Raw genomic sequence first — 25,126 nt, 5'->3', positions numbered from 1 at the left:
AGAGAGGACAGCTTCTGTTTAGACACATTATCTGGGTAATCAGCACTGACTGGAAAGAAAATACGGGAAAAAGTGCTGCAGAGTTTTGCTCGATGGGGGCTCTCCATATGCATTTTAGAGCCTGGGGTGTTTCACTCAGAGAGTACCACTATCAAACTGAACACAATGTTGCTGGGGCTGGTCCCTGGGGGCTTTGTCTTGTCTTAGTCCATGGAGATAGTCCAATGGAGATAGTCCATTCCTGAATGCAGCTTCCCTCCTGAAGAGCCAGTGTCCTCTTCTGCAGGGTTCAGTCCCTGCTGAGAGCTGGTGTGGAAGTGAGCGTAGCTGTGTAAATCTATGCCTGACCTTCATCTCCTTTCACCCAGAATAATCTTCTTCCCAAGAACACTCAGTTGTCCTGCGTGAGCCTGAGCATCTTCCACCCAAACGAGGGGGTTTGAGAAACAAGCTGAGCCAACCCCCCAGCAGGAGCATGTGCTCTGCAATTCCTCTCCCTGCATGGCATGATGTAAAATGGAGACAGTGCAGAGAAAGGCTTGATTTACTAGTCAGACAAGTTCATCCAGCCCTGGTAAAATGTCTCTCTGATTTAACACACTTGGTTTGCTTTTCAGGCAGAATTTAACTCCCCTTTGCAAAGCCCTTGCACTTCATTTCTGTAGATTTTGACAGGGTGCTTTATGTCTGGGGAAAAACCAGTGGTGTTTGAGATAGTTAGATGAGCAGATTTGATTACTGTCCCGCTGCTGCAGCAGCAGGATACAGAGGAACAGGCAGGGAAAACTGATAATCACTCAGTCCTTGCGATTGGTGCCGGCCTGACCCCACGGAGCGAGACTGGATTTGGTGGCACGTCCTTCTCCACGGCGTGGCCTGGAGGAGGAGAGTCACTGCTGCTGTCTGGGAGCCCAGTGCAGGGTGAATCCTAATGCTCTGCTCTGTCCTTTGCTGCCTGGCAGGTGTGAGAAGTGCTACCTCTGTAAGTCACTGGTGCCACTGCTGCAGTATCAGAGGCACGTGGACAGCTGCCTTCAGGCTGCTCGGCAAGCTCAGGGAACCAGGAGGCTGCGAAGAGCCAAGGTGAGGGGCGACCCCTGCGCACCATCCCCTCTGCTTTGCGCTGGGTGTGGGGCTGGGTTGGCAGCAGGAGCTGGTTCCCTGGTTGGCAGGGATGAGCTGACCTGATGTAGGATTGCCTGTCCCCGTGGGCCGCTGTGGACAGAGAACTCATTGCCCTCCTTCCCACCACGGTCTGCGAGAGCACGGACCGGTCCCAGGGGTGAGCTAATCCAGCAGAGCTGCCAGCAGCCTCTCCAGTGGGCAGGCAGCCAGGGCTGTCCTGCTGCCAGCCAGCACGCCTCAGTCCTGCAGCCTTCCTCGGCTGAATGTCGATGGAGCGGAGGCCAGCGTCAGCATGACAAACCTAGCTGGATATCCACAGGCCCATTCCCATGGGGAAGGCTTCAGAGCCAGAGCAGGGGAAATTGCTCAGTGCTGGGAGCGAGCAGCAGCGTCCCAGGAGAATTGTGGGGGAGTGAGTGTGCTGGAGGTGTGCTGGGTGTGGGGAATGTGCCTTGCTAGAGGAGGTGGGAGGCAGGAGCGTGGGTGGCAGCTGGCTCACAGTCACTCGCCAGGTGTTAGCTCCCACCGTGCTTTTTCCTGCTTGTGGCAGTCCCAGGGGAGCACAGAGGGTCCTTCCAGGCCTTCCTCCTGGCTCCTGCAGGCAAAAGCCTCGTGCTGCAGCTTTGCCTGCGCTCAGAAATGTGATTCACGGCATGAAGATGCAACATGATGTCTTAGTTTTGTATAATCCCTTAAATCCATCACAGACCTCAGCCCTTTGGGGATTCAGATGCAAATGATGAGATTTCTGGTTGATGATTTTGGCTGGGATACAGCCAAGCACTGTGTGGTTCAGAGTACTGCAGGGCATGGCTGCTCCTGCATGTGACCAGCTCTGTGGGGCTATTTGATTCTGTCCCTGTGCCCCACAGCTGCCTGGTGTGTGGGTCCTGCAAGCAGGCACAGGGTATGGGGGAAAGATGCTGAAGCCAGGGGGCTCTTTGGGAAGGCTCAGCAAGGCTCTGTTACCTCTGGCCCTGTCTTCTGCTGGGGTGGCAGCTCACTGGGGAAGCCTGGGCATTGGCTGGGCTATGCAAAGCTTCCTAATGGCACAGTTGGGCTTGCAGTTTCCTGCAACAGCCCATTTTGGGGTGATTTGCAGCTCCAATGCCACAGCCAGGATGCCAGTGCCTTCCAGAGCAGTTCTGGAGGCAGGGAGCAGCCAGGAGAGGGGACTTTGCTGGGCCAGTGAGGCTCAAAGCAGCCAGGCCAAGTGGTCTTCCCCTAGCATGTGTGACAGCATGGCTGCACCTTCCCAGGGGCAGAGAGAAGGCACAAGGTGTGTTCCTAGTCTGGCTGTGCCCTGAAGGAAGGCCCTTCCCTCCAGCACCAAGCACCCTTGGACAGAGTGGGACAAGTCTGCCCTTGGACATGCAGTGCTGGGGGATGTGTTCCAGCTGTGTCAGAGCCCCTGATGCCCCATTTTATCACAGCTCTGTGCTTGCTGGCTGGGCTTGGGGATGGCATCCTGTACCCTGGCCTCCCTCTTGACCAGCTTCTGCTTGATTAGCTGCTCCCTGCTGCCTCTGCTTCAGCACTAGTTGGGCTGGGCACAGAGCAGTGCCCTTGCCGTGGTGGCTGGAGGCCCTGGATAAGTAGCAGTCCCTCTTGTGCCCAGCCTGACCCTGAGGGCTGGGGGAACAAGTGCCCACGAGGCCATCCTGGCTAAGGGGTTCCCTCGTGGCAGCGCTGTGATGGTGGTTCTCCTCTCCTTGGCAGGACACTGGAAGGCAGGAGAGAGGACTCCTCAGGATGCTGGAGCTCTCGGAGAGCAAGTCTGAAGGTACAGAACTTTCTATTCTAGCCTGGCTGGATTGGGGCTGCCTCTCCTCTTTTGGTCCTGGCTTAGCCTGGGCTGTTCTGGGAGAGTAAATTCCCCTTGGAAGGGTCTGTTCTTCCTGAGCAGGGCAGGGGGCTGTGGGCTTAGCTGGCTATCAGCATTCCCCAGCTGGCTGCACACATTCCTGCCAGTACCCACTGGATGTGTGCCCACTGGAACCACCCCAGAGCCCTTGCAGGAACAGGGGTGTACTCTGAACCATTGCACCAAGGCATGTCCAGCTTCCTGGGGAATGTGGGAGGCTTCTGCTGTCCCTGTCAGTGCATGTGTCTGCTTCCCTCCATGGATCCAAGGACAGGAGGAAAAGAGGGGGGAGAGGTGCTTTGGCAGCACCCGTGGCTCACACAGGAGGGCTGATGTGTGCTTTTGTTGCAGGTGCTGACGCGGGGACTCCCCTCACTGGATTAGACCAGCAGTCCTCTCCCACACTCTCAGCCGCTGATGGGGAGCCCTCAGCAGACAGCCCCATCTCCCTTCAGCACCTTCCTTTCCACGTCTCCCCTGCGAAGCCCGGCATCTCCTTGGAAGCCATGGATGGCGTGGTGGACTCGGAGCCATGCGTGGCTCTCCATGCGGGCAGCCAGCAGCGGCCCAAAGGCTGCCGCCGGAGAAGGCACAAGTTCTGAGGGTGGCAATGCTGCAGGGACCCCCGGTGCCCCCTGTGCCCCAGTGAGGGTCTTCTTGGCACTGTACCCCTGCTTCACCTGCAGCCTTTGTCTCCTGCGCCCCTTTTATATGTTTTATACGACCTGTGCTGGGAGCGCTGGGTGGAGAAGTGACTGTGTGTTTTATAGGTGCCTGTGCAGCTTTGCTCTCTCTTACAGAAATGGAAATATATTTATGTATGTTTTTATGAAACTGCAGCACCACGGCAGAGCTGTGCTGGCTTTCTCTGGGGAATGGGAGGGCACTGGAGGGAGGAGAGAAGAAGCAGCAGACGCTGGGTCCCAAATCACACTGCCAAGGAGCCTGGAGCTGGGGTTCCTGCTGGGGGCTCAGGGCAGAGGGCTGCAGCGTCCTGTGCTCTGTGCAGCAGCACGGCACTAATATTCCCAGCCGGGAGTGGCAGAGGGCACCTTGGTGCCAGCTGACAGCCGCAGTCAGCGGATGCAAGGACCGGAGGAGCCACGGCCGCGGTGTCCCCGCGTCCTTGGTGCTTTCCCCGTCCCGAGGTGGCTCGGCCGTACGCCCGCTCCCCGGGGCAGCGGGGCTTTCCCTGCCTCGCACCGGCGTCGGAGGGATCTGCTCCCCGAGAGAGCATCCTCCCGGAGAACGGGGGAGGGCGACCCACGCCTAATTAACGGGACGGGCTGCTGCGGAGCTCATGAAGCGCCGGGCTTTGAGCGGCGCTGCCGCCGGCCGGGGAGCGGAGCGGGGAGCGGGGAGCGGGGAGCGGCCCCTCCCGCGGGCGGGGCCCGAGCGGCGCCGCCCATTGGCCGCGGCGGGGCCGGCTCGCGGCGGGGCGACCAATGGCGGGCGGGGCGCGGCTGTTGCCACGGGGACGGCGGCGGCAACGGCCCCGCCCGCGCCGGCACCGGCCCCGGCCCCGTAACGGCCCCGCACACCGGCCGCGGCCACCACCGGCCCCGCACACCGCCCCGGCCACCACCGGCCCCTACATCGGCCCCGGCCACCACCGGCCCCTACACCGGCCCCGGCCACCACCGGCCCGGCCCCACACCGGCTCCAAACACCGGCCCCAAACACCGGCCCCTGCCTCGCCACCATGGGCAGTCGCGGCACCCAGCCCAGATCCCAAAATGGCCGGTCCGGCGGGGCGGACAGAGCAGACCAAAGCATGGGCGCGCAGGAGCAGGACAGCCGGTACGTGGACCGGTGAGCGGCTCCTGCCCTGCGGAGACCGCTGTGGGGCCGGGGATGGGGCCGCGCAGGTTTCCTGGATCCCTCAGGCTGTTGCAGGGGAGACACATCAGCTCTGGCCTCTTGCAGGTTGTGGGGACCCTCTCCTTCCGCCGCCCCCCCGCTCGGCCCTATGACCGTGATGGGGCAGAGCGTCCTCCTCCACGACCGCAGAGGCAGCCTGAAGATACTGCACAGGGACGAAAATATGGACACCTCATTGGGCATGGAGATAGACAGCAGGTGGGAGCAGAGCTGGTACAGGCCCCCCGCCCCACCGTGTGCCTGGGCAAGGGGACGCATTGGTCCTGTCCTGCAGGCCAGAGCTCAGTGGGTGACACGCCACCTCCCTCCATGCAGGTTCTCAGCGAGCAATCTGAGCCAGCGCCGTGATAGTTCCCACAGCACACCGGTAAGGCCCGTCCCCGCTCCAGCCGTAAGTTCCCTGCCCTTGGCCTGTGCGCCTCTGTCCTAATGCACCATCCCCAGATACAACGAGCCCTGCGAGCACTCAGCATCCCGCTGGAGAGGCTGCATGTTATGAAGGGCCACATGATGCAGGACATGTGCAAGGGGCTGAGCCGCCAGACACACGCAGAGGCCAAAGTGCGGATGCTGCCCACCTACATCTGCTCCACTCCCAACGGCACTGGTAAGGCAGCCCAGCCTGAGGATGAACTGTTCTGCTACTGGCAGCCCTGCACACCTCACTGGAGTTGACCCTGGGGGTGCTGGGGAGGGGTAAACCACTCTTGGATCAGTTATGGGGTCCATAAGCTCCTCTGCCACTCCCCAGTGCAGGGGCAGTAGCCAGAAGCTTGTTCCCTTGGCCCCTCTGAGAGTCTCAGGCTCTCAGGAGCTTCCCCCATGGGTGAGTGACTGTCCCTGGGACAGGACAAGGAGCACATTTTGGGAGATCTGCCATGGGGAAAGCCTCTGCCTGACACTTCCTCTGTGTCCCCATAGAGAAGGGCAACTTTCTGGTGGTGGAGCTGTGCCAGAACCAGGTTCGGACCCTGTTGGTGACCCTCTACGGAGATGGAAACCTGAGCCCCCAGATGATGTACAAGATCTATGACCTGCCCGAGGGCATCACGCAGGGCGAGGGGGAAGCGGTATGAGGAGGCCAGGGCAAAGGGTGGCTGCTGCTGGGCTGCCCAGCATCACGGAGGCTCGGCAGGGCTCCGGGCTGGTGTTGGAGCTCAAGGCTGCCTTTCGCAGCCTGGGTACTGAGCAAGGCAAGCGGCCCTTACCCCCAGTCATGACTTTGCAGCTCTTTGACTTCATTGCACAATGCGTGGTCCAGTTCCTGGCCGAGACCACCAGCTCTGACACCAACGGCGCTGAGCAGTACCTCCCCTTGGGCTTTGTGTTCCCCTTCACCTGCCTGCAGACGCAGCTGGACAAGGTGAGGGCGAGAGCCCCGTTCCAGGCTGTGACCACAGCACAGCAGCAGTGGGGAGAGGAACCGTCCTGGTGCCAGAGGTCAATGGCTCTGCCGCATTCTCTCCACAGGCAGAACTCCTCTCCTGGTCCAAGGGCTTCAACTGCAGTGGCGTGGTGGGGAAGGACGTGGTGCAGCTGCTGCAGGCAGCCATTGATAAGCGGGCTAAGCCAGATAAGGAGGAAGCGGAGGGCAGTGGGGCAGGCAGTTGGCTGTGGAAGGGCAGGAAATCCTCTCAGTCTGCTCCTAGCCAGCTCCGCCGTGTGGAAGTTGTTGCCCTGATGAATGACACTGTGGGCACCATGATGACCTGCAGCCTGGAGGGGAGGGCCTGTGAGGTCGCCGTGGTTGCAGGTGAGACTTGGGCACGGCGGTGGGTGCTGGGGGGGCCCTGCTGGTGCTCAGCCCCGTCACTCCTGCAGACAAGGGCTCCAACTGCTGCTTCATGGCCGAGGCGTACCTGGTGGAAATGACGGAGGAGACCAGCGGGCGGATGTGTGTCAACACTGAGTGGGGCTGCTTTGGGGATGATGGCACCCTGAACGACCTCTTCACATCCTACGATCAATCCGTGGATGAGGAATCTTCCAACCCTGGGGAGAAGAGGTGCTCTTTCTCCCCTAGAAAGGACAGGCTCCCCATCTATCCCTGAGCATGTCAGGCCCCACCAAGAGGAGCACACATTCCCCTGCAAGGCTCTTGGGTGCTCTTAAAGGGCCAAGGGGTGCTGCTAGGGAAGCGTGACTGACTCCCATGTGGGCTCAACACGCAGGTTTGAGAAGATGGTGGGCACCCTGTACCTGGGGGAGATTGTCAGGCACGTCCTGATTGCCCTGACTGCTGAGAAAGCTATCTTCGCTGGGACCAGTGCTGCTGTCCTGAAGGAGAAGGGAGTGTTCACAATGCAGCATCTTCTGGAGATCGCCAAGTGAGTGTCCGAGGACCAGGAGCTGCCGTGGGTGGGAGGATGGGGGGTGATGGATGGGTGTTCCTGGCTGCGGGCTGGTGAACCTGCAGGTTGCTGCAAGGCTGTGATCTGCCTTGTAGCAACGAGGACGGCTCAACTGAAGTTAAGAGGATTCTGGAGGCTCTGGGGCTGCAGCCAAGCGAGCGCGATTGCGGCCGAGTGCAGCAGATCTGCCGGGCAGTGCTGGGGCGTGCTGCCACACTCCACGCCACTGGGCTGGCTGCCATCCTCAGCTACATGTGCCAGACCCGGGATATGGAGTCACTGATGGTCAGCGTCGGGGTGGAAGGAGAATTGTTCACAGGCTACCCCAGGTGATGAGGAACACGGGGCTGCCAGTGGGGTGCTACCCCAGTGGGATGCCTCACACCCAGCCCATGCTATCCTCTTCATCCTGGGCAGGTTTGAGGAGATCCTGCTGAGTGTGTCAAGGCTACTGTCCCCTGAGTGCATGGCCACCATCCTGGCCTCAAGAGACGGCTCTGGGCGGGGGGCGGCCATGGTGACAGCAGTGGCTTTGCGCCTGGCAGCCCAGCGCCGGGCGGTGGACGAGGTGCTGGCCCCGCTGCGGCTCAGCCGCGACGACCTGGTGAAAGTGCAGGCACTGATGAGGGAGGAGATGGATCGGGGCCTGGACAAGGAGACCAATGCCAGTGCCTCTGTCCGCATGCTGCCCACCTACGTTAATCACACACCTGATGGCACTGGTAAGGGACAGGGACACTGGCAATGGGGTGCTGAGAAGGCTGTGGCCCTGCTAATGCACTGTGCTGGCTCCCTGCAGAGAAAGGCGACTTCCTGGCGCTGGACCTGGGGGGAACCAATTTTCGTGTGCTGGTGGTGCGCATAACGGAGGACGGCATCACCATGGCCAGCGAGATCTACGTCATCCCGGTTGAAATCATGCAGGGCACTGGCGAGGAGGTGAGGCTGAGGACCTGTTACCAGTGGCTGGGGTGAGGGCGTGGGCATTGCCTCCCTCCTTGCTCTCCATGGGGCCATGATGGGGCTGGGAGAGGCCCCCCAGCATTGCCCCAGCCTAGGCCATGCTCACCGCGCTCGCTATCCACAGCTCTTTGACCACATCATCGACTGCATCATAGACTTCCAGACGAAGCAGAACCTGGTGACACAGATGCTGCCTCTCGGCTTCACCTTCTCTTTCCCCTGCAAGCAAGTGGGCCTGGATAAGGTGAGGGGGTGGCTCCAGCACCAGGATGGTGGGAAGGACCCCAGGATGTGCTGCCCTGGCCCCTGATCCGGCCACTGTTGCAGGCATTGCTGCTGACCTGGACCAAAGGCTTCAGCGCCTCAGGCTGCGTGGGACAGGACGTTGTCCAGCTGCTGCGGGACGCTGCCAAGCGCAAACGGGTAGGGAATGTCTGGTGGCCTGTCCCCGTCCCCTTGAGAGTAGGGAGACCTGCATCCAGGCAGTGTCAGCCCCAGGAGCTGTCTGGATGCCACTAGACCATGTGTCCCCATCTCCTATTTGGCAGCACTTAGGGATGCAGGTGGTGGCTCTGGTCAACGACACGGTGGGAACCATGATGGCCTGTGGTTATGATGACCCCAAATGTGAAATCGGCCTCATTGTGGGTGAGGAGCACCTCTGCATCCAGGAGCTCCCCCGTCTCCTCACCGCCCCTCTAACCCCCATGGCATGGCCACGTGCCTCTACCAGACCTGCTATGGGGGTGACACCAGCGTGGTGCCTGCAGGGACGGGGACCAATGCCTGTTACATGGAGGAGATGAAGAACGTGGGCACTGCGGAGGGGGACCAGGGCCGCATGTGCATCAACATGGAGTGGGGGGCCTTTGGGGACAACGGCTGCCTAGACCATCTCTTCACCCACTTTGACAAGGTGGTGGATGAAAGCACCATCAACCCGGGCAAGCAGAGGTGGGTGAGGGCCCTGGGGCAGAGGGGGCTGGGAGCAGGTGGCTGTGCCTAGCTGAGGCTGTGCCTTGGATAGGTTTGAGAAGCTCATCAGCGGCATGTACCTGGGCGAGATCGTGCGTCAGATCCTGCTGGTAATGACAGAGAAAGAGCTCTTGTTCCAAAGCAAACCCTGCCCCAAGCTCCAGACCAAGGACATCTTCAAGACCAAATTCCTCTCTACTATCGAACTGTGAGTGTTGGGTTCCCATGGGTTCCCTGAACCCAGGGGGGGGATATCAGAACACCAGGAGAGGATCCAGGCTACACGATGTGGCACAGACAGGGTGATGGGGACAGTGATGGGGATGGGGACTCTGCTGCTAACAATGGCACTGCTCTGGAGCAGCAACGGGCTGGCCCTGCGGCAGATCCGGGCCATCCTGAACGAACTGGAGATCGATGCCAGCTTTGAGGACAGCGTGCTGATGAAGGAGGTGTGCCAGACCGTGTCCCTGCGCGCGGCCCAGCTCTGCGCTGCTGGCTTGGCTGCTGTGGTGGAGAAGATGCGGGAGAACCGGGGCGTGGAGCAACTGGATGTCACTGTTGGGGTGGATGGCACCTTGTACAAGCTGCACCCATGGTGAGTGGGGCCAGGGGCGGCAGGCCCCCATGGGGCATCCTTGCCCTGTGAAGGGGTCTGTGGTGGGAGGCGTGGTGTGCATAGGGTGGGAGCATCAGTCCTCACCCTCCCTTTCCATCCTGTCTAGCTTCTCCAAAAACCTCCAGACAGCACTGAAGGACCTGGCACCCAAATGTAACGTGACCTTCATGCTATCAGAGGATGGCTCGGGGAAAGGGGCCGCGCTCGTGGCAGCTGTGGCCGATCGCGCTGCCAACGCCATGGAATAGTCACCATTCCAATAAAGCTCTTTGGTCTGCACCTCCAGCTTCTGGGGGGATGGTGGGGGGCGTGGGGCAGCGCATGGCCGGGCACAGCCCCACGTAGCAATATATATCGAATTTATTTACATTCACGTCCGGCAGACCCCCCGCCCGCGGCACCGCTATGTACATAAGGCCAAGTGTAAATACTTGAATGCACTTAATACAGAATTAAAAAAACGGGCTTTACACAACACGGCACGGGGCCCGGGGCCGCCTGGCCCCACACGCAGACACCACGACGGCACCGCACGCACGACGCACACCCCGTGCCCCCCCAGTCCCCCACCGTGGGGCTCTGGGACCCCCAGGGCTGGGCTGAGTCCCGCCGCCACAGTGCTGGAGGGGCCTGACTGCCATGGGGCAGGTGCATCCTGCCCTCCCAAGGGGGCCAGGCAGCCCTCCTCGTGCGCTGTGGGGCAGTAGGAGCCTGGTGGGCCAGCCAGGGCCCCCTTAGCCCCATGGTGGTGGTCCCGTGGGACCCGCCATGCTCAGCACTCAGCCTCGGAGAAGAGGGCACTGTCCTGCTTGCCGACCTCGGCCACGGCGGCAGCCAGCTGGGAGAGGTTGCCATTGGGGAAGTGCCGTGCTTCCCACAAGTTGAGGATCATGGCTGTGGGGCTGGCCTTCGAGGCGAAGAAGCTGAGATGGCTGGAAGGGGACAGAGGGACCATGTCAGGGCACAGGGATGGCTCCACATCCCATTATCAGCCCCGTGCTAGCCTCACCTTGTTCAGCAGCCCTCTCCCGGGATCCCACAGCATTCCAGCATCCATCCATAAGTGCAGGATGAGGCCAGAAACCCTGCCCCCATCCAGCATACCACGCCATCCCCAGCACTGTCCTCAGTCTGCATTACCTGTCAAGGTTGAGCTTTTGTGCCAGTGTCCTCCAGTCGGCTCCCCGTGTGCCCGGCGGGTCCAGGCTGCTGATGATCTTTTGGCGGATGAGGAAGGGGATCTTGAAGGCACTGGGGCCCACCAGAGCCGGGGTGCCCACCTCGTCGGGGACCAGCCAGTCTGAAAACCTTGTGTCCTAGGGGAGAGCACAAGCAGGGAGGGAAAGGGATGTGAGGCAATGTTATGGCCACCCCAAAGAGTGGCCCAGTCCTGCCCTCACCTTGGCGATGTTGAAGTTGACGGTGAAGCTCTGCCCGTCTCCCTCCACCTGCCAGACCCAGATCTTGCAGGCCAGCTCACAGGTGCTGGTGCTCAGGCGCTCCAGGGTGAAGGTGCAGTGCAGGAAGGGCTGCAGCCCGCTCCAGATGTGGTAGAAGGGGATCTCCTGCAGTGCGGTGACAGAGCTGGGGGGCGTCAGAGCGGCAGGGACACCTCCCTACACCTCTATCCCCATCCCCACACACCGGCCAGACTCCTCACCTGGTAGCTGGCGAGGAGCTTGCTCTTCCAGAGGGAGCTGGGCATATCGTGGATGGAGAGGCGCAGGTTGTGGTAGCTGTCCTTGAAGTGCAGCACCCGGGGGGCTCCGATCAGCTGCCCTCCCAGCTGCTTCTCCAGCTGGATCACCTCCTGCCAGCACAAGCAGCAGTCAGGCAGGAGATGCCGCACACCGGGAGCGCAGATCTTGCTCCAGGCCGGGATGGGCAGGTTGGGGACCCCGGTACCTTGAGGACGTCCTGGGTGTCACTGAGGCAGTAGACGCGGATGTTGTACTCGAGCGAGGGGCAGGCGGCCGGCGCGAACAGGACCAGCTTGAGGCGCTTGGAGGCCGCCATGCTGAGGGACTCCCCGACCAGGGCAAAGCGCCCCAGCTGCTCCGTGAACACGTAGCAAGCCTGCGCTTCCAGCTGGCAGTAGTACAGCTCTGTGCACGGCTCAGCGCCCAGCTGCAGCACGTCCTACGGCACCCAGGCGGAGATGCACCTCAGCCGTGGCTGTCCCTCCTCCATCCCTGAAACCCCTCGCCCCTGCTCACCTCCCACGTGCCCTCGCACGACTGCTTCTTCAGCCGGATGCTCCAGTTCTCAGCGCTGGCTTCCACGCAGTGCCCCATGGCCAGGATGGCGGGGCGGGTGAGGAGGACCCCGGGGGGGCCACAGCTGACGATGGGGCTCAGCAGCGTCTGGCAGCCAGCCAGGGGCAGCCTGGGGCAGCGACGGGGGCAGCTGAGTCAGGACAGAACCCCCTCCAACAGCCCCGTGCCCCAGCAGCCCCAGCACCTACCTCACCTCCTCCTGCTTGTGCAGGGTCAGGTAGACCTCATAGATCTTCCCCCGTGGGATGGCATCAGGTGGGATGAGCAGGCTGATCCCTGGGTGGGAATGGGGGTGCAGGCAGGGGGTGAGCCCCATGAGGACCCTGCCTGGCCTGGGCAGTGCTCTGGAATCCCCACCCCGCTGTACCTGTGTTGGGGATCATGAGCCGCCCCCCCAGGAAGTTGAAGGTGCCGTAGGCCATGTTGTTGGTGCCGCGGGGCAGGGAGCGGAAGTAGCTCTGTGTGGAGAGCCGGGCCACGAAGTCAGCACCCTCGGCGGCGGGCGAGCTGTGGTGCAGCGTGTGCCGTCCAGCACCCAGCGGGCTCAGCAGGTGCCCGTTGGGCAGCTGGAGCTTGGCAGGGCCGTCCTGGCGTGGGCAGAGCGAGCCCTGGTAGGTCATGGTGGTGGTGCTGAGGTCTGGCTGGATGGTGAGCAGGCTGGGGTTGTCTGCAGCACAGAGCAAGCGACTGTGGCGCTGGGGCATGGAGGAAACAGGGGGTTCCCAGCAGTGGTACATGGGCACAGTCAGCTCCAGAGGGCATGGGGCACACAGTCCCTGCCCCATACTGAGGACCCCATAGGGCACAGCCACCACCCCTGGGGATCTGACCCTATGTGGCATAGAGCACTGACCCCACGGTCAGGGACTCTAAGATGCAGAGTTCCCTGTCCCTAGGTCAGGGATCCCATAAGACAAAGAATCAACTCAAGACCAGGGACCCCACAGGGCACAGACCCCCACCTGTAGGGGATGCCCTGTAGCAGACAGCCCCTGCCCAGAGACCCCCTGGCAGGTATGGCCACCTGCAGGTCCAAGGAACACCATGTCCCAGTGTGGGTGCACTGTCCCTGCAACACTCACTCACCAGCCTTGCTGGGTTTGATGCTGACGGGCTGGAAGCCGGCGGTGAGGATGGAGGAATCAGCCACATCAGCGTCCAGGCCCCCCTTCTTGCGGCAGTACACCAGCACCCCCACCAGCAGCAGCAGCACCAGGCACACGGCCACGGCCACCAGCCCCACGTACAGTGCTACGTCCTCCGCGCCGGGGGCAGCTGTGCGGGGCAGGGCATCAGCACACACGGTCACCCCCCGGTCCCCTCTCCCAGGGGACAACCCCGCCATCCCCACCGTGCTCACCGTGGGTGCAGAGCTCAGAGGTGCAGTTGCGGGTGTCCAGCTCGGGGCCGTGACAATCCCGGCCTCCGTTGCGTGGTGCCGGCTCCGAGCACTCGCGGCTGCGCCAGTGGGTGCATTCGGCCCCGCACTCCGACCATTTGCTCCACTCCGACCAGGCTCCGTCCACTGCAGGCACAGCCTGGGGTCAGCGCCCTGCTGCCACCCCCCTTCCCTGCCCCGGGGCCGGCAGAGACGGACACACAGGGGAATTGTAGGACAAGACATCTGATGGGGACAGGGACTGCAATGGGCGCAGTGGGGAGTGCAGCAGCGGCACGACGGGGCGGTGGCGGTGCCCCGAGCAGGGCAGGTACCTGGGCAGAGGGTGGTGCAGGCGGTTTTCTGCACGTTTTGGCCCTCACAGAAAGCACCCCCATTGAGGGGTGTGGGGTTGGTGCACGTCCTGCTCCGCTTCTGCCAGCCCCGTCCACAGCTGGTGCTGCAGCCTGACCACTGCGTCCACGTCGACCAGCCGCCGTTCACTGGGTGGAGAGGGACCCGTCAGCGCCCTGCCGCTAAGGGGACGCAGGGAGGGACAGGACAGGGAGAGTGACACCGGGGCAGCATGGTGGGGACTGGCGTGGAGGGGCCATACCGTAGACAGTGATGGCAGCAGAGGCGCTGCGGCGCCGGGCCACGATGTTTTTAGCCACGCAGGTGTAGTTGGCAGTGTCGGCCAGGCGGGCCTGACGCAGCACCAGGCTGTGCTCTGGCGTCACGTAGACGTTGGCATCCAGTTCCGGGTCCACCAGCTCCTCGTTGCGCAGCCACTCCACCTGTAGGGCACAGGGATGTCACTGGGTGCCTGCCTGGGACAACACACATCCTCACCCTGGGTGAGGCATATCCCCAGCCACATCCTCTCCTGCCCAGCTGCAGGGACTCACCTCGGCGGGGGGGATGCCCTCGGGAGGGCGGCATGGCAGCACGATGCCCTGCTCAATGGAGACCTCCCTGGCTGTTGGCTCCTGCTCGAAGTTCTTGCGCAGATCTGGGGAGGCACAGGGGTGAGGTGGGGGGCTGGGGCCAGTGCCCTGCACTCTGTCCTCACAGGCAGACACTCACAGGCGATACGCACGAAGGCCTTCTGGCTCTTGGTGGTGCCGGAGGAGCTCCAGGCCACGCACTGGCACCAGTACTCCTCCAGCCCAAAGATCTTCTCCACTTGCTGACGGGTGACCTCGATGCGCACTTCCATCACTGGCAGCCCTGGGATGGGACAGGGGCATGTCACACTGACATGCTGGGAGCTGTCCCTGATGCCCCAGCCCCAGGCAAGCCCCGCCAAGAGTGGCACACGAGGCTCCCCAGGAGCGGGGCTGTCACCGCCGCTCCTGCTGGCGCTCACCGGTGCTGCGGTCGGTGCTGTGCTGCGTAACGTGGTCACCTTGGTGCACCCACTCGCCATTGCACTTGAAGTAGATCTGCGTGGCAGGGGTGGCACGGCAGGCCAGGCTCACTGCCTTGTTCTTCACAATGTAGACATCCTCTGGTTCCAGCTGGAAGTGCGGCAGCAGGTCCGAGGATGCGCCAGATGCCGGGTTGGCCACGGTCGCGCTTTGCTGAGCACCTGTGGGGAGATGGGGCTCGGCCACCTCCACGTGCCCTGGCTGGGACATCAGCCACACTGGCACGGCCATGTGCCAGTGGCCCTGTGCCTCCCCACTGTCCCTTCCACCAGCAGTGCGGCAGCCCTCTCCCACCCCGCCATCCATCAGGGAAAGCAGCCACGCAGTGGCTGTGCCCGCTGAACCCTTGCCGATCCCTCATGTCCACACTTAGCACTAATGAAAAGGAAATGTAGTGTGACCAACAAGGGCCATCGCTCATGCCTCCGGGGTGCCTGCCACCCCCTTCTCCAGCACGCTGTGAGGCACTGACCAGGGGCCGCATCCTGCCCTGCTGCATCCCAGAGTGGCACAGGGATGCTGGACAAGGAGTGGTGACACGGCAGGGTGGCACAGCAGAGTGTGCCACTGACACCCACGCTTACAGGGCACACGGGGGCTGGCTGGCCCTGGGCTGGTGAGGATGGCTCAGTGCTGGACACACATGCCCTCACAGGGACAGCAGTGCTGGGCACATGACACATGGCACAGTCCCACGATATCGCATCCCAACCTAGACAAGGCCAGGTGTCTCTTCTCCCCCCACCCCGCCGGTGCCTGCTGTGGAAAGAGTTAATAAACCAGGGCCCTAAATAAGCATTTGATTAACAAACGATAAAATAGCGATTGTGTCACTGAATGAAGCTGTAATTGCTGCTGCTAATTGGCTGGTTAGGATTTAATAAGCAATTAAATGGGATGGAATGCGCAGTAATTAAGTACCTTCGTTTGGCAACCACCAGCCACTCCCCATGTGCCCGTGGGACCCCACTGCCTGTGCCCACCCCGGCTGGCTCCCGCCTGGCACGGCCACCTGCCGGGAACGCGAGCGACACGAGGGTCCCTTGGGCTCTGCCTGAGTGCCCCGGGGAGGCTCCAGGCCCTGCCGCTCCCCCCAGCCGGCTCAGGCCCCTCAGAGCCGGGGAGTGGGTGCCGACGAGCCCGCCGCGATGCCCACCGGGACCGGGCAAGGTGCGGCAGCTAATTTACGCGGGGAAGATAAACGGCGACCATAACGCGCCGGTTATTACCCCATCAGCACTTTTACAATGTCACTGGCAATTAATTTAATTAAAACTCCTGTCGGGGATATACAGGCATTTCATATTTCACTGGTTTAACGACCCCCCCAGCCGCAGCCTGGGGCCGGCCCGGGGGTCACGGCACGGACAGGCGCTGCGGTCCCCGGCGCTGCTGTCCCCGTGCCGGCTGCGGCACAGCTCGCCGCGTCACCCGCGGGTCCCACCGCTGCGCCTGCTGCTCGGGCACCTCGGGTGCCCACGCTGCACTACCCGTGCTGGCATGTGGGCTCTGGGTAAATAAACCCAATTTATTTATGAAATGCCATGTTTGCTGCTGCGCAGCACCGCGGCCGCCTCCCGCCCGGGCGGCTGTGGCAGACGCGCCGGGTGAACTGTGCTGCGGGACCAGCTTTTTAATCACACGTGAAATGAGTACAGCGATTGCCGAGCTGCGTGTCTATCCATCACGGCTGAGTGGAGGGGCGCAGGAAGGGGACTGGCAGCGAGGCGTGGAGGAGGCAGGATGGGTATGGAGCCCCCGCAGCTGCCCACCCAAGCGGGGTGCTGGGTGCCCTGTGGGCGGGGCGGGGGGAGCATGGACAGCAAACAGAGCTGGGGAGGTGCAGTGAGCAGCAGGGCCAGGGTGCTGCCCAGCCCTGGATGTCTGGCTGCTGAGCACTGTGCCAGGCACTGGTGAGGCTCTGTGCTGTGGTGTGGGCATGGATGGAGCAATGTGGCACAACCAGGAGGCCGGAGCTGGCCTGGAGCCCTGTGAGGGAGCAGGGGAACTATGATGTGGGTGCCCCACGCACCACAGACACCCCCTTCATGACGGGCACCCTACACACCGCGGGCTCTGCACGCACTACAGGCACCCCACGCACCCCGCGACCATCCAGTGGACCACGGCCACCCCGCACGTCACAGTTACACCAAACACCTCGGGGATCTCATGCGCCGTGGCTGCATGTCTCACGCTCTGTGGGCACCTCACATCCCCACGCTCTTCGGGCCCCCCCCGTTCTGCGGACCCCTCCACGCCACAGCCGTTCCTCACAGCGTGGGCATCTCCCACAGCACAGCCACTCCCCCCAGCACAGCCCCCAGCCCCCCACTGCTGCCCCGCACTCTGCAGCCCCTCCATGCGCTGCGGGGCCCCCGAGCCCTGTGGGTTCCCCCCCCCAGGGTGGCACCCCCAGCCCGTGGGTGCGGGCGCGGCGTGGGCGCCCCGTGGGCAGCGGCCCCCACGTGGAGCGTGCCGGCTCCCGCATCCGCCTGGCGCTCACCTGCCGCTGCGCTGCCATGGCAACAGGCGAGATGCTTATGTCACCTTGGCAAAGGGAACCGGGCAACTTCGGCGGGGACGACGACGGGGAACGGAACGAGAGGATGGGGTTGGGGGGGGCGGGGGGGGAGCCCCTGGGTTCCACACACCCCTCGCCCCTCCCTCACCGTGGCAGGGCACGGCTCGGCCGTTCTCCCTGCAGCAGGAGGAGTGACTGGGAGCACAGTTTGCTCCAGCGCTGATAAATCTCAGCCTGTGAAGTCGGTGCATTAAGCAGGGCTTTAATATCAATTATCCCCCCAACACGTGGGCTAACGAGTGGTGCCTGATGGAGGGGAAGGGTGGTGGGCTGGGGAACAAGTCTGCGACACCCAGCTCAGGGTGCGGAGGGGATGGGGACGCCCCGCTGTGAGCTCTGGGCACCCGCCCCTGCCTTTGTCACAGCACTGTGGGACCCGCAGCTGCCCCTGCCCCCCATGTACAAAGCTCTCCCTGTTTCCTGCCACCCCAGGTGGTCACACAGCCTCTCACCGTAGCACCTGGGCTCCCCAGCAGCAGAAACACCAGGTGTACTGGTGTTACTGGTCAAGGAGAGACCGCAAGACACTGCACTGCCCATTTTGGGGGTGAGGGGGGCACTGACAGGATGCACCAGGCTCCCACGGGTACCCCAGTACGGTCCCTCTGGTCCTCAAGGGGCTGACCCTGCCTGGGTGACGGTTCCCAAGTCCCCAGCGGTGCCGGGAGCAGCCTGGGGGGTGCCTCTGTGCGGGGAGACGCTGAGAAGGTCAGTGTGCTCTTGGCGAGGAGAGGCTGCCCGCCGGCGGCTGCGGCAGCGCCAGCCCCGGCACCGGCACGGCCGCTGGGTGCCCACGGGGCACAGCTGCCCCTGGGAGGGAGCAGGCGGCTGCCTGCAGTGGGACAACTGCACGGGTCTGTCTGAGCACTGCTGCCACCATCAGCCACCCCCGACGGAGCATCCCACCCATCCTCCCTCTGCCCCCACCCCCTGCATGCTCCCCTGCCTGCTGCTGCCACTCTGGGGACCTCAATGCCAGCACCTGCCTGCACCACTGTGCCCCTCCGTGGAGCTCCCCGAATCCCCGTGGGCTTTGCAGCCGGCAGATTCGCTCCCAGCTGGTGCCCCATCCATCGAGTCCGTGCCAGGCCTGGCACACCATTAACATGAAAGATTTCCTCGCACTTTGCTGGCGCTCAGCCTTCACCCCAGCATCAGGTAATTAAAGCCATAATTGCTGCTGATTGCTCCGGCCTTAACGAGGGAAGGGTGGGCATCAGGGGGAGGATAGGGGGTGCCCAGCTGTTCCCAGGGGAGCCTGGGGGTGCCAACCCTGCACGCAGGGGTCCCCGTCGCTGGCACTTTGCTCTCTGCAGGGTGCAGAGAAGGGAACTGGCGCAACTCGCCACAATCAAAAAGCTCGTCTGAGGCTTTGAGCTGGGTACCATCGTGCTGGGAGAGGCTGCCTCTGAGGCACCATCAGCTGCTGTTGTCTCTGGGAGACCCCCCAGGCGTGGGCCACAGCACTGCCCAGCACTGCCCAGCTGCTCTGACCCTCCCCTGGGGCATCAGGACACGGCCAAACACTTCCCTTGCACCCACCCCTCCACCCCACACAGTCCCACAGCAACGCCAGGCGGGTGCCAGTGCCAGCCGCGGCTGGGCAGAGAGCCAGCAGGGTCGGATGCCAGTGCTGGGCAGCAGGACCTGGCTCCTGGCCAGCCTGGTGCGTGCTGAGCACTGGGGACGATGCGGCTACGGGCACACGGTGCCAACGCTACCTCCACGCTCCAATGGGCACCGTGTCCCCGGGGTGCCCCCCCTACCCTGGACCGTGTCCCCAATTTTCTGGCGTGTCCCCACAAGCTGGCCATTGTCCGGGTCCCTCAGGCGTGTGGCCCGCGTGTGGCAGCCCTGCGGCCACGGGGGAGGCTGGGTGGAGGTGCCTGTCTCCCGGTGAGTGCCTGGCAGCGTCTGGGCGCTGATGAAGCGAGCGCTGGTTGTGAATGAATTAGGCGGGTTTGCATGACAATGGAGCTGCCTAATTACGGATTTGAGCTGATACCGCTCTCCCCATTACATGCAATTAGCATGTGCCAGGGCGGGCAGGGCTCCCGGCGCCCGCCCAGGGCTGCACGCCCTGGCTGTGCCCGCACATGACCCCGCTGCAGCACGCCCGGGGTCTGAGGACAATGGTGCCAGCGCCACCAAATTCAGCCGGAGGTGGCAGCCCCTCCCCAGGGACCACCTCTGCCTGCTTGAGGGCTGCCAGCCCCGGCATCCAGCGCTGGGCATTCTTCCCCAGGCACACACGGAGCCGGAGAGGGGACATGCTCCCGACCAGCTCTGGGTAGCTGAAGAGCCCCGCAGACCCCAGACCCTCTGTGCCAGCAGGACTCATGCCAAGACCTGCCCGCCCCTCTCAGCAGCACGGCATGGGGAAGGGTCCTGCGCTTTCCATGGGGGGGATGAGGGGGTCCCCCAGCCCAGTCGAGCACTGGGATGGTGGAAGACACAAGACTGGCCCAGTGCAATGTGCAGGAGCTGTCTCTGGGGTCTCAATCCCGGGAAGCTGAGTGGGTTTCCTGGCTCTCCTTTAACTGACAGTGGGAAGCAAAAGCTCTGGCCAAGCCCTGGCCCCACCGGGAGGAATGTCAAGGTCACCCTCAGTCCTGCTGGAACAGGCAGGGGACAACAGTCCCGGGTGCCAATGTCCAGCCCCACAGCCTCACCCCTGTCACCCACGGGGGTCACCCAGTGGTGACGGCAGCCCTGGCACCTCACAACCCTATGGCAGCAAGGGCTGTCTGAGGGACCTGGGACCTGAGAACCCCATCCTGCAGGAGCCCTGGCAGAGCAGGGTCTGGGGGCCCATGGGGAGCAACCTGCCTGACACCCCCCCGGGAGCAGGGAGACAGCAGAGCCAAGGGGAACCGGGCAACTGGGACTGACTGGGTGAGGACAGAGTCCCAGTGTGCCCAGTCTGGAGCCAGCCCCACCTCAGCCTTCCCACGGGCAGACATGCAATCCATGGACCATGATTGTGCTGACAGACAGAGCACTGCTGGCACGGAGGGTGCACCCCCGGGCACAGGGAAGGGGGGACAGTGGGACATGCACAGCACTCAGTCCCCATGCCAACATACCTTGGGCACCGACATCAGTAACGGGGCGGTCTCGTGTGCTGCTGGCCACCCGGTGAGCCAGGCTAGGAGGTGCCTGCGGTGACTCCGGGGGTGCCCAGCCCCTGGTGGCACCGTCAGCATCCCGGTTCGCTCCCGCAAGCACCTGCCAGGCTCCGCACGCTTTGATGTAGTGCCAGCCCCGCGTGGCACCGAGCCAGAACAAACAGCCCTGGGCAGGCTGCGTCTGCCGCGTGCTCGTGCTGACAGCCGGCACGGCAGCTTCCCGGTGCCCGGCGCACTCCAGCCCTGCCCGCCACCCTGCGCTCCTGCCCGCCCCACGGGGCCACCAGTGCCCAGCCAGGCACAGGCTGTAGGGTGCCGTATGATGCAACGACCTGGGGTGCCAGGCTGTGGGGCATCAGGCTGTGGAGTGCAGTGTTTGGGGGCTGTCTGCTGGAGCCCGGGGGTCCCTGGCAGCCTGGGGAAGTCAGCAGCACAACGTGGCTTGGGCATGGTTAGAGCAGAGTCCGTGCTCCCAGCCAGAGGCGCTGGAGCAGGGGCCGCTGTGGGGCTGGGGCAGGAGATGGGCTAGGGCCTGGCCCTGGCTGCAGTGATGCCAAGGGGAAGGGCCCACGGCACAGCCGGCCCGGGGCAGCTCTTGGGAAGGACCCTGCCCCCCTGCCCTTGCCCCCCTGCCAGTGCAGCAGCCGAGCAGGACAGCCCCCCGCCTTGGGAGCTCGCCCCTCACTGCTGCCCATGGGTGAGCCCCGGTCCTCGCTGCCGTTCTCACCCTTCCCCTGCGGGCACCAGCGGGCAGGCAGCCCACAGCCAGGGACGCTGCTCCAGCAGCAGGCAGGGGCCCTTTTCTGGACTCCTAGGATCAGCCTGTGGCTTGACCAGCCTGGTGAGGGGAGCTGTGCCGTGCCACGCTGTGCCATGCCGTGCCATGCCCTGCCAGGCTGGAGCAGAGGCCCAGCCTGCCCCGTTTGTGCCAAGCAGTGGCTGCGCAGGTGACTGGGCTCAGTCGTGCTGCGGCCGGCTGTGAGCTGCCTGCCAAGCGAGAGATGGGGACCAGCACCTCACCACCCTGCCCGAGCCGGGGCTGGCACCTCCGGGCTCCTCACACCTCCCGTCACAGGGCTGGCATGAGGTGCTCTGGTGCATCCCTTCTGCCCCCCATCTCCATCCATCCTCACAGTTCCCATGGGCGCTGTGCAGACAGCCGTGGTCCATGCCGAGCTGGGGTTGGGTACCCACAGCACCCTCCATATAGAGTCCCCTGCACCCAAGAGGTGCCCACCCACCGCGCCGTCTCTGCAGCATCCCCCTGCAGACGGGGCCATGCTGGGAACGCAGGTCCCTGGGGATGCACAGACGATTGTGGGGAGCCCCGGGGCTGCAGCCCCTCTGGGCGTCTGCCGTGCCCACCAACGCACTGAAACTACACTAGGGGACATCTCTGCTGGCGGGTGGAGGGTCAGGGGGCCGGGACCCCCGGGCGCAGAGGGGGAGTCCCGTCCCCCCCACGGGCCCCCCGCGGAGCTCACGTCCAGCCTCGCGCAGCTCCCCGCCCCCAGCCTGGTCCTTTGTCTGCAGCCGCCACTTCCCGTCTGCCGTGACACCTGCCAGCGGCCGCCAGCCCCGGGCACCCCCCGTACCCCCGGCCGCCGACCCCACGGACCGGCCGCCGGAGCGACCAAACCCCGGGGATCCACGCGGCCGCTCCCGCTCCTGCCGGGTCCTGCCCTGGGGGGCACTGCCGGGGGCAGCCGTGCTCGGACCGTCCGCGTCTGCAGCACCACCGATACGGTCCCGCATGCTCCCCGCGTCACGACCACCCACGCGCACCCCCGCGGCGTGACAGCACCCTCCGGGCCATCCCGTCACCGCGGTCCCCCGTGTCCCGGCCAAGTGACGGCAGCGGCAGGAACACTGTGCCAGCGGCAGGGATGCTGGGCGCTGGGCAGGGACACCGCGCGTGGGGCAGGTGCGCTGCGGACGCCGCTGCCCGGCGCTGGCAGGGCCCCGGGGGAGCGGAGCCGCGGCGGGGAGCGCCAGCCCCCCCAGTGCGGGCAGCGTCCGGGGCAGTGCCGGCGGGACACGCGTGTGCGGCCACGCTTGGGCGAGGGGCGGGGGGCGGCAGCGCCCGCCGTGGGGCGGGGGACGCATCCCCGTTCCGGGAGGGCGCCCCACCAGCACGCGAACCCCCCGGAGCCAGCGGGCATCCCGCGCGGCGAACGAACGGTCCCCGTCCCCGGGAGGGCACCGGCGTCCCGCAGGACGCCCACCCGCCGCCGCTCCCCGGGTGACCTTGCCCGGCGCCCGGTGCCGGGTCCCCGCCGCGCCGCCGGTCCCCCCTCCCGCCCAGAGCGCGGTGCCCGCGGGAGGCGGCGGTGACTCACCGGCGGCGGCGAGCAGGGCAGCGGCGAGCAGGGCACCGAGCGGCCCCGGCGCGGCGGCGGCGGCGGCGGCGGGGGGGGCCCGGCGGCGGGGCGGCCGCGCACCCATGGCGCGCCCCGCGGAGCGCTGCGGGGCGAGGGAGCAGGGCGGGCCGCGCTCCGCGCCGCCCTCAGCGGGCCATGGCGCCCCCGCCACCGCCACCGGCCCCGCCGCGGCTGCCGCCCGCCGCCGCGCCGCTCCGCTCCGCCCGGGCGCCGCCAATGCGGGGCGGGAGCGCGGACCCGCCCGCGGAAGGGACGGCGCAACAGCTGGGCGCGCCCCCGCCGCCGCCCCCCGCCCGCAACGCCGGCACCGCTCCCCCCGCTGGCGCTGCACCCTCCGCCTCGGCACACACCCGAGCCGGCACGGGGGGTCCGCACCATTCCCGAGCGCAGAACAGCGCGGCTCCCCCGGCTTGCGTCCCCCCCGGGCACGGCGTCACTCCCCTCTCCGGGACGCCCGCGGGCTCTGCACCCCCCGGGACAGCTCACACCTGCTACACGCTTCATCTCCCCTCCACACCCCGCTCTACCCCAAGCCCTGCTGCACCAGCAGGTGATGCCCAGGGATGCTCCCCAGCCCAGCCTGGCATCCCACTGGAAATGTCACAGAAGAGGGACCACAATCTTTGTGTCAGAGTGGGTCACCCGTGGGACCCCACCTTTCTGCCACACGTGGCGGTCTGGCCTCAAGGTACCCCATGCTCAGCCACACTGGCCTCTCCCAGGGGATGCAGCCGCAGGATGTGGCCCCTTCCCTCTCTGTCCCCTCCCTGCACCCTGCCAAGGTGCCCACGAGCAGCGTTGCTGTCACCAGCGGGCAGCTGCAATGTGGGCAAGGGGCAAAGGTCAAAGGGGGCTGAGGCTGTACCGGGGTGCCCAGGGTGCTCCCCAAACCCTGTGGCAGCCAAAGCCTGTGGCAGCTGTGCCAAGCAGCCCTGTCCCCAGCAGCAGGGGCCAGGCTGTGGCTCCCGGCGTCGTGCAGCAATAATTTCATTAGCGGCATCAGGAACAATTAACAACTGCTCTGATGCCTTCAAGAGCTGAAGCGTGTGTGTGAAGCCAGCGCAGCTCTCCCGGGTGGCACCGGCTGTGTCGTGGCCTCCCTCCACCCCAGCGCAATGCTGGCAGCGCCAGGCAGAGTCAAGCCCACTGAAGCACCGCTCCGGGATGAGGCCAGAGCCATCTCCCACCATCACACGCCTCCCAGGACCTCCTGTGCCAATGCAGTCCTGGACCAGCCATGCCCACAGGTAGGGCAGTGACTGTGGGGTGACACCCGTGGGTGCCCATTTTCATCCCACCATGCTGCCCCAGGCAGATCCACGAGCCCCAGGACATCTGCCTGGACATTGGTGGGAGCCAGTAGCAGAGGAGACCCCCAGCCCCTGTAAGCAGAGCTCTGGTGCAGCAGTAGCAGCCCTCCTTCAGGCTGGCTCGTTATTACTGATGGCATTTGCATGGAAACAGGATGTTTTTACTCCTTGCAGCTCCATCTGCTCCTGCTGAAGTCACCGCTCTGCACATGAGCTCCGGGGGGCTGCCATGGGAACCGGGGCGAGCTCCCCCGCAGTGCCGGGACCCCCAGCTCGGGCTCCCACCGTGGCCAAACCCCCCAGGCAAGCAGCAGGACAGGGCTGGGTGGGGGTACCCAGTGCAGATGGCACCTGAGGTGGGCACCCAGCAGGGTGCTGCCCTGGGGCGGCGCAGTGGGGAAGGAGCCGGGGGTCCCACGTGCGATGCCAGCCCCATCTGCTCCTTGCGCCTCTCTCCCGGGATTCCTTCCAGCTCCTGCTCCTGGCACTGTGCCGGCAGTGCCAGCAACAACACTCCCACCCCCCGGGCACCCACTGCATCTCCCCGGTCCCGGTGCCCAGCTGGGGGTGCTGGTGGTGCCCAGTCCAGCCTCAGATCCCTCGGTGCCACGGAGGTGCCATGCCAAGGCTGTGTGGTGTCACCCTGCATGTCCCTCCTGTGCTGCGGGCCAGCGTGGCTGGGTCATCAGAGGAAGAAGTGGCAGGGTGCACTGACGAATGAATAAACTCTAATTAATACAGATTGAAGAGATCACTTTTAATTCCACTTGCTTTCCCTCTTGCTGAGGAGAAACTGAGGGGATGGATGAGCCAGGTCCTGCTCCGCAGCTGCCAGAGCCCTGCTGCCAAGGGTCAATGTCT

The 25,126-nt window shown here is 64.4% G+C and overlaps 4 protein-coding genes across 11 annotated transcripts in view; 2 read left to right on the top strand and 2 right to left on the bottom strand.

Moving 5' to 3' along the window:
* Positions 1-3,828, top strand: part of UIMC1 (ubiquitin interaction motif containing 1) — a 40,070-nt gene extending 36,242 nt beyond the window's left edge. For 4 of the 6 annotated variants that reach the window (XM_038150041.1, XM_038150040.1, XM_038150042.1 and 1 more), the window contains exons 11-13: positions 963-1,083; positions 2,845-2,908; positions 3,341-3,828. In XM_038150041.1, the coding sequence (XP_038005969.1) occupies positions 963-1,083; positions 2,845-2,908; positions 3,341-3,591 (436 nt within the window). In that variant the 3' untranslated portion in view covers positions 3,592-3,828. Of the gene's footprint in view, positions 1-962; positions 1,084-2,844; positions 2,909-3,340 lie in introns of those variants that run through there. The other 2 variants (XM_038150044.1, XM_038150045.1) reach the window with 2 other exon arrangements.
* Positions 3,829-4,585: 757 nt separating this feature from the next.
* HK3 (hexokinase 3) lies at positions 4,586-10,072 on the top strand. Of its 2 annotated transcripts, XM_038150441.1 has the most exons (19): positions 4,586-4,789; positions 4,916-5,068; positions 5,186-5,237; positions 5,315-5,477; positions 5,792-5,940; positions 6,099-6,233; positions 6,341-6,623; positions 6,692-6,875; positions 7,042-7,197; positions 7,317-7,550; positions 7,639-7,943; positions 8,021-8,160; positions 8,309-8,428; positions 8,512-8,607; positions 8,733-8,832; positions 8,955-9,138; positions 9,212-9,367; positions 9,524-9,757; positions 9,885-10,026. In XM_038150441.1, the coding sequence occupies exons 1-19, from the start codon at positions 4,692-4,694 to the stop codon at positions 10,024-10,026; spliced, it is 3,084 nt and encodes a 1,027-aa protein (XP_038006369.1). In that variant the 5' UTR covers positions 4,586-4,691. The 2 variants fall into 2 exon arrangements, with proteins under 2 accessions (XP_038006369.1, XP_038006368.1); XM_038150440.1 differs by having other exon boundaries at positions 4,916-5,237; positions 9,885-10,072.
* A 53-nt stretch (positions 10,073-10,125) lies between these two features.
* Positions 10,126-17,116, bottom strand: UNC5A (unc-5 netrin receptor A). Of its 2 annotated transcripts, XM_038150442.1 has the most exons (15): positions 14,802-16,124; positions 14,519-14,662; positions 14,341-14,444; positions 14,049-14,229; positions 13,768-13,935; positions 13,415-13,579; positions 13,141-13,329; positions 12,422-12,721; positions 12,243-12,330; positions 11,995-12,163; positions 11,684-11,917; positions 11,439-11,588; positions 11,179-11,343; positions 10,919-11,094; positions 10,126-10,710 (listed from the first exon to the last, which is right to left on the bottom strand). In XM_038150442.1, exons 1-15 carry the CDS (start codon positions 15,166-15,168, stop codon positions 10,551-10,553), a joined length of 2,760 nt encoding a protein of 919 aa, XP_038006370.1. In that variant the 5' UTR covers positions 15,169-16,124; the 3' UTR covers positions 10,126-10,550. The 2 variants fall into 2 exon arrangements, with proteins under 2 accessions (XP_038006370.1, XP_038006372.1); XM_038150444.1 differs by lacking the exon at positions 13,768-13,935 and having other exon boundaries at positions 14,802-17,116.
* A 4,841-nt stretch (positions 17,117-21,957) lies between these two features.
* Positions 21,958-22,716, bottom strand: LOC119706681 (translation initiation factor IF-2-like). Its single transcript, XM_038150606.1, has one exon. The coding sequence runs from the start codon at positions 22,678-22,680 to the stop codon at positions 21,958-21,960; it is 723 nt and encodes a 240-aa protein (XP_038006534.1). The 5' UTR covers positions 22,681-22,716.
* Positions 22,717-25,126: the final 2,410 nt, after the last annotated feature.

The sequence above is a fragment of the Motacilla alba genome, chromosome 13 (assembly GCF_015832195.1).
Source record: "Motacilla alba alba isolate MOTALB_02 chromosome 13, Motacilla_alba_V1.0_pri, whole genome shotgun sequence".
Taxonomy (NCBI): domain Eukaryota; kingdom Metazoa; phylum Chordata; class Aves; order Passeriformes; family Motacillidae; genus Motacilla; species Motacilla alba.
Note: the sequence above shows the minus strand (reverse complement) of the source record. Positions and strands in the feature narration are given on the sequence as shown.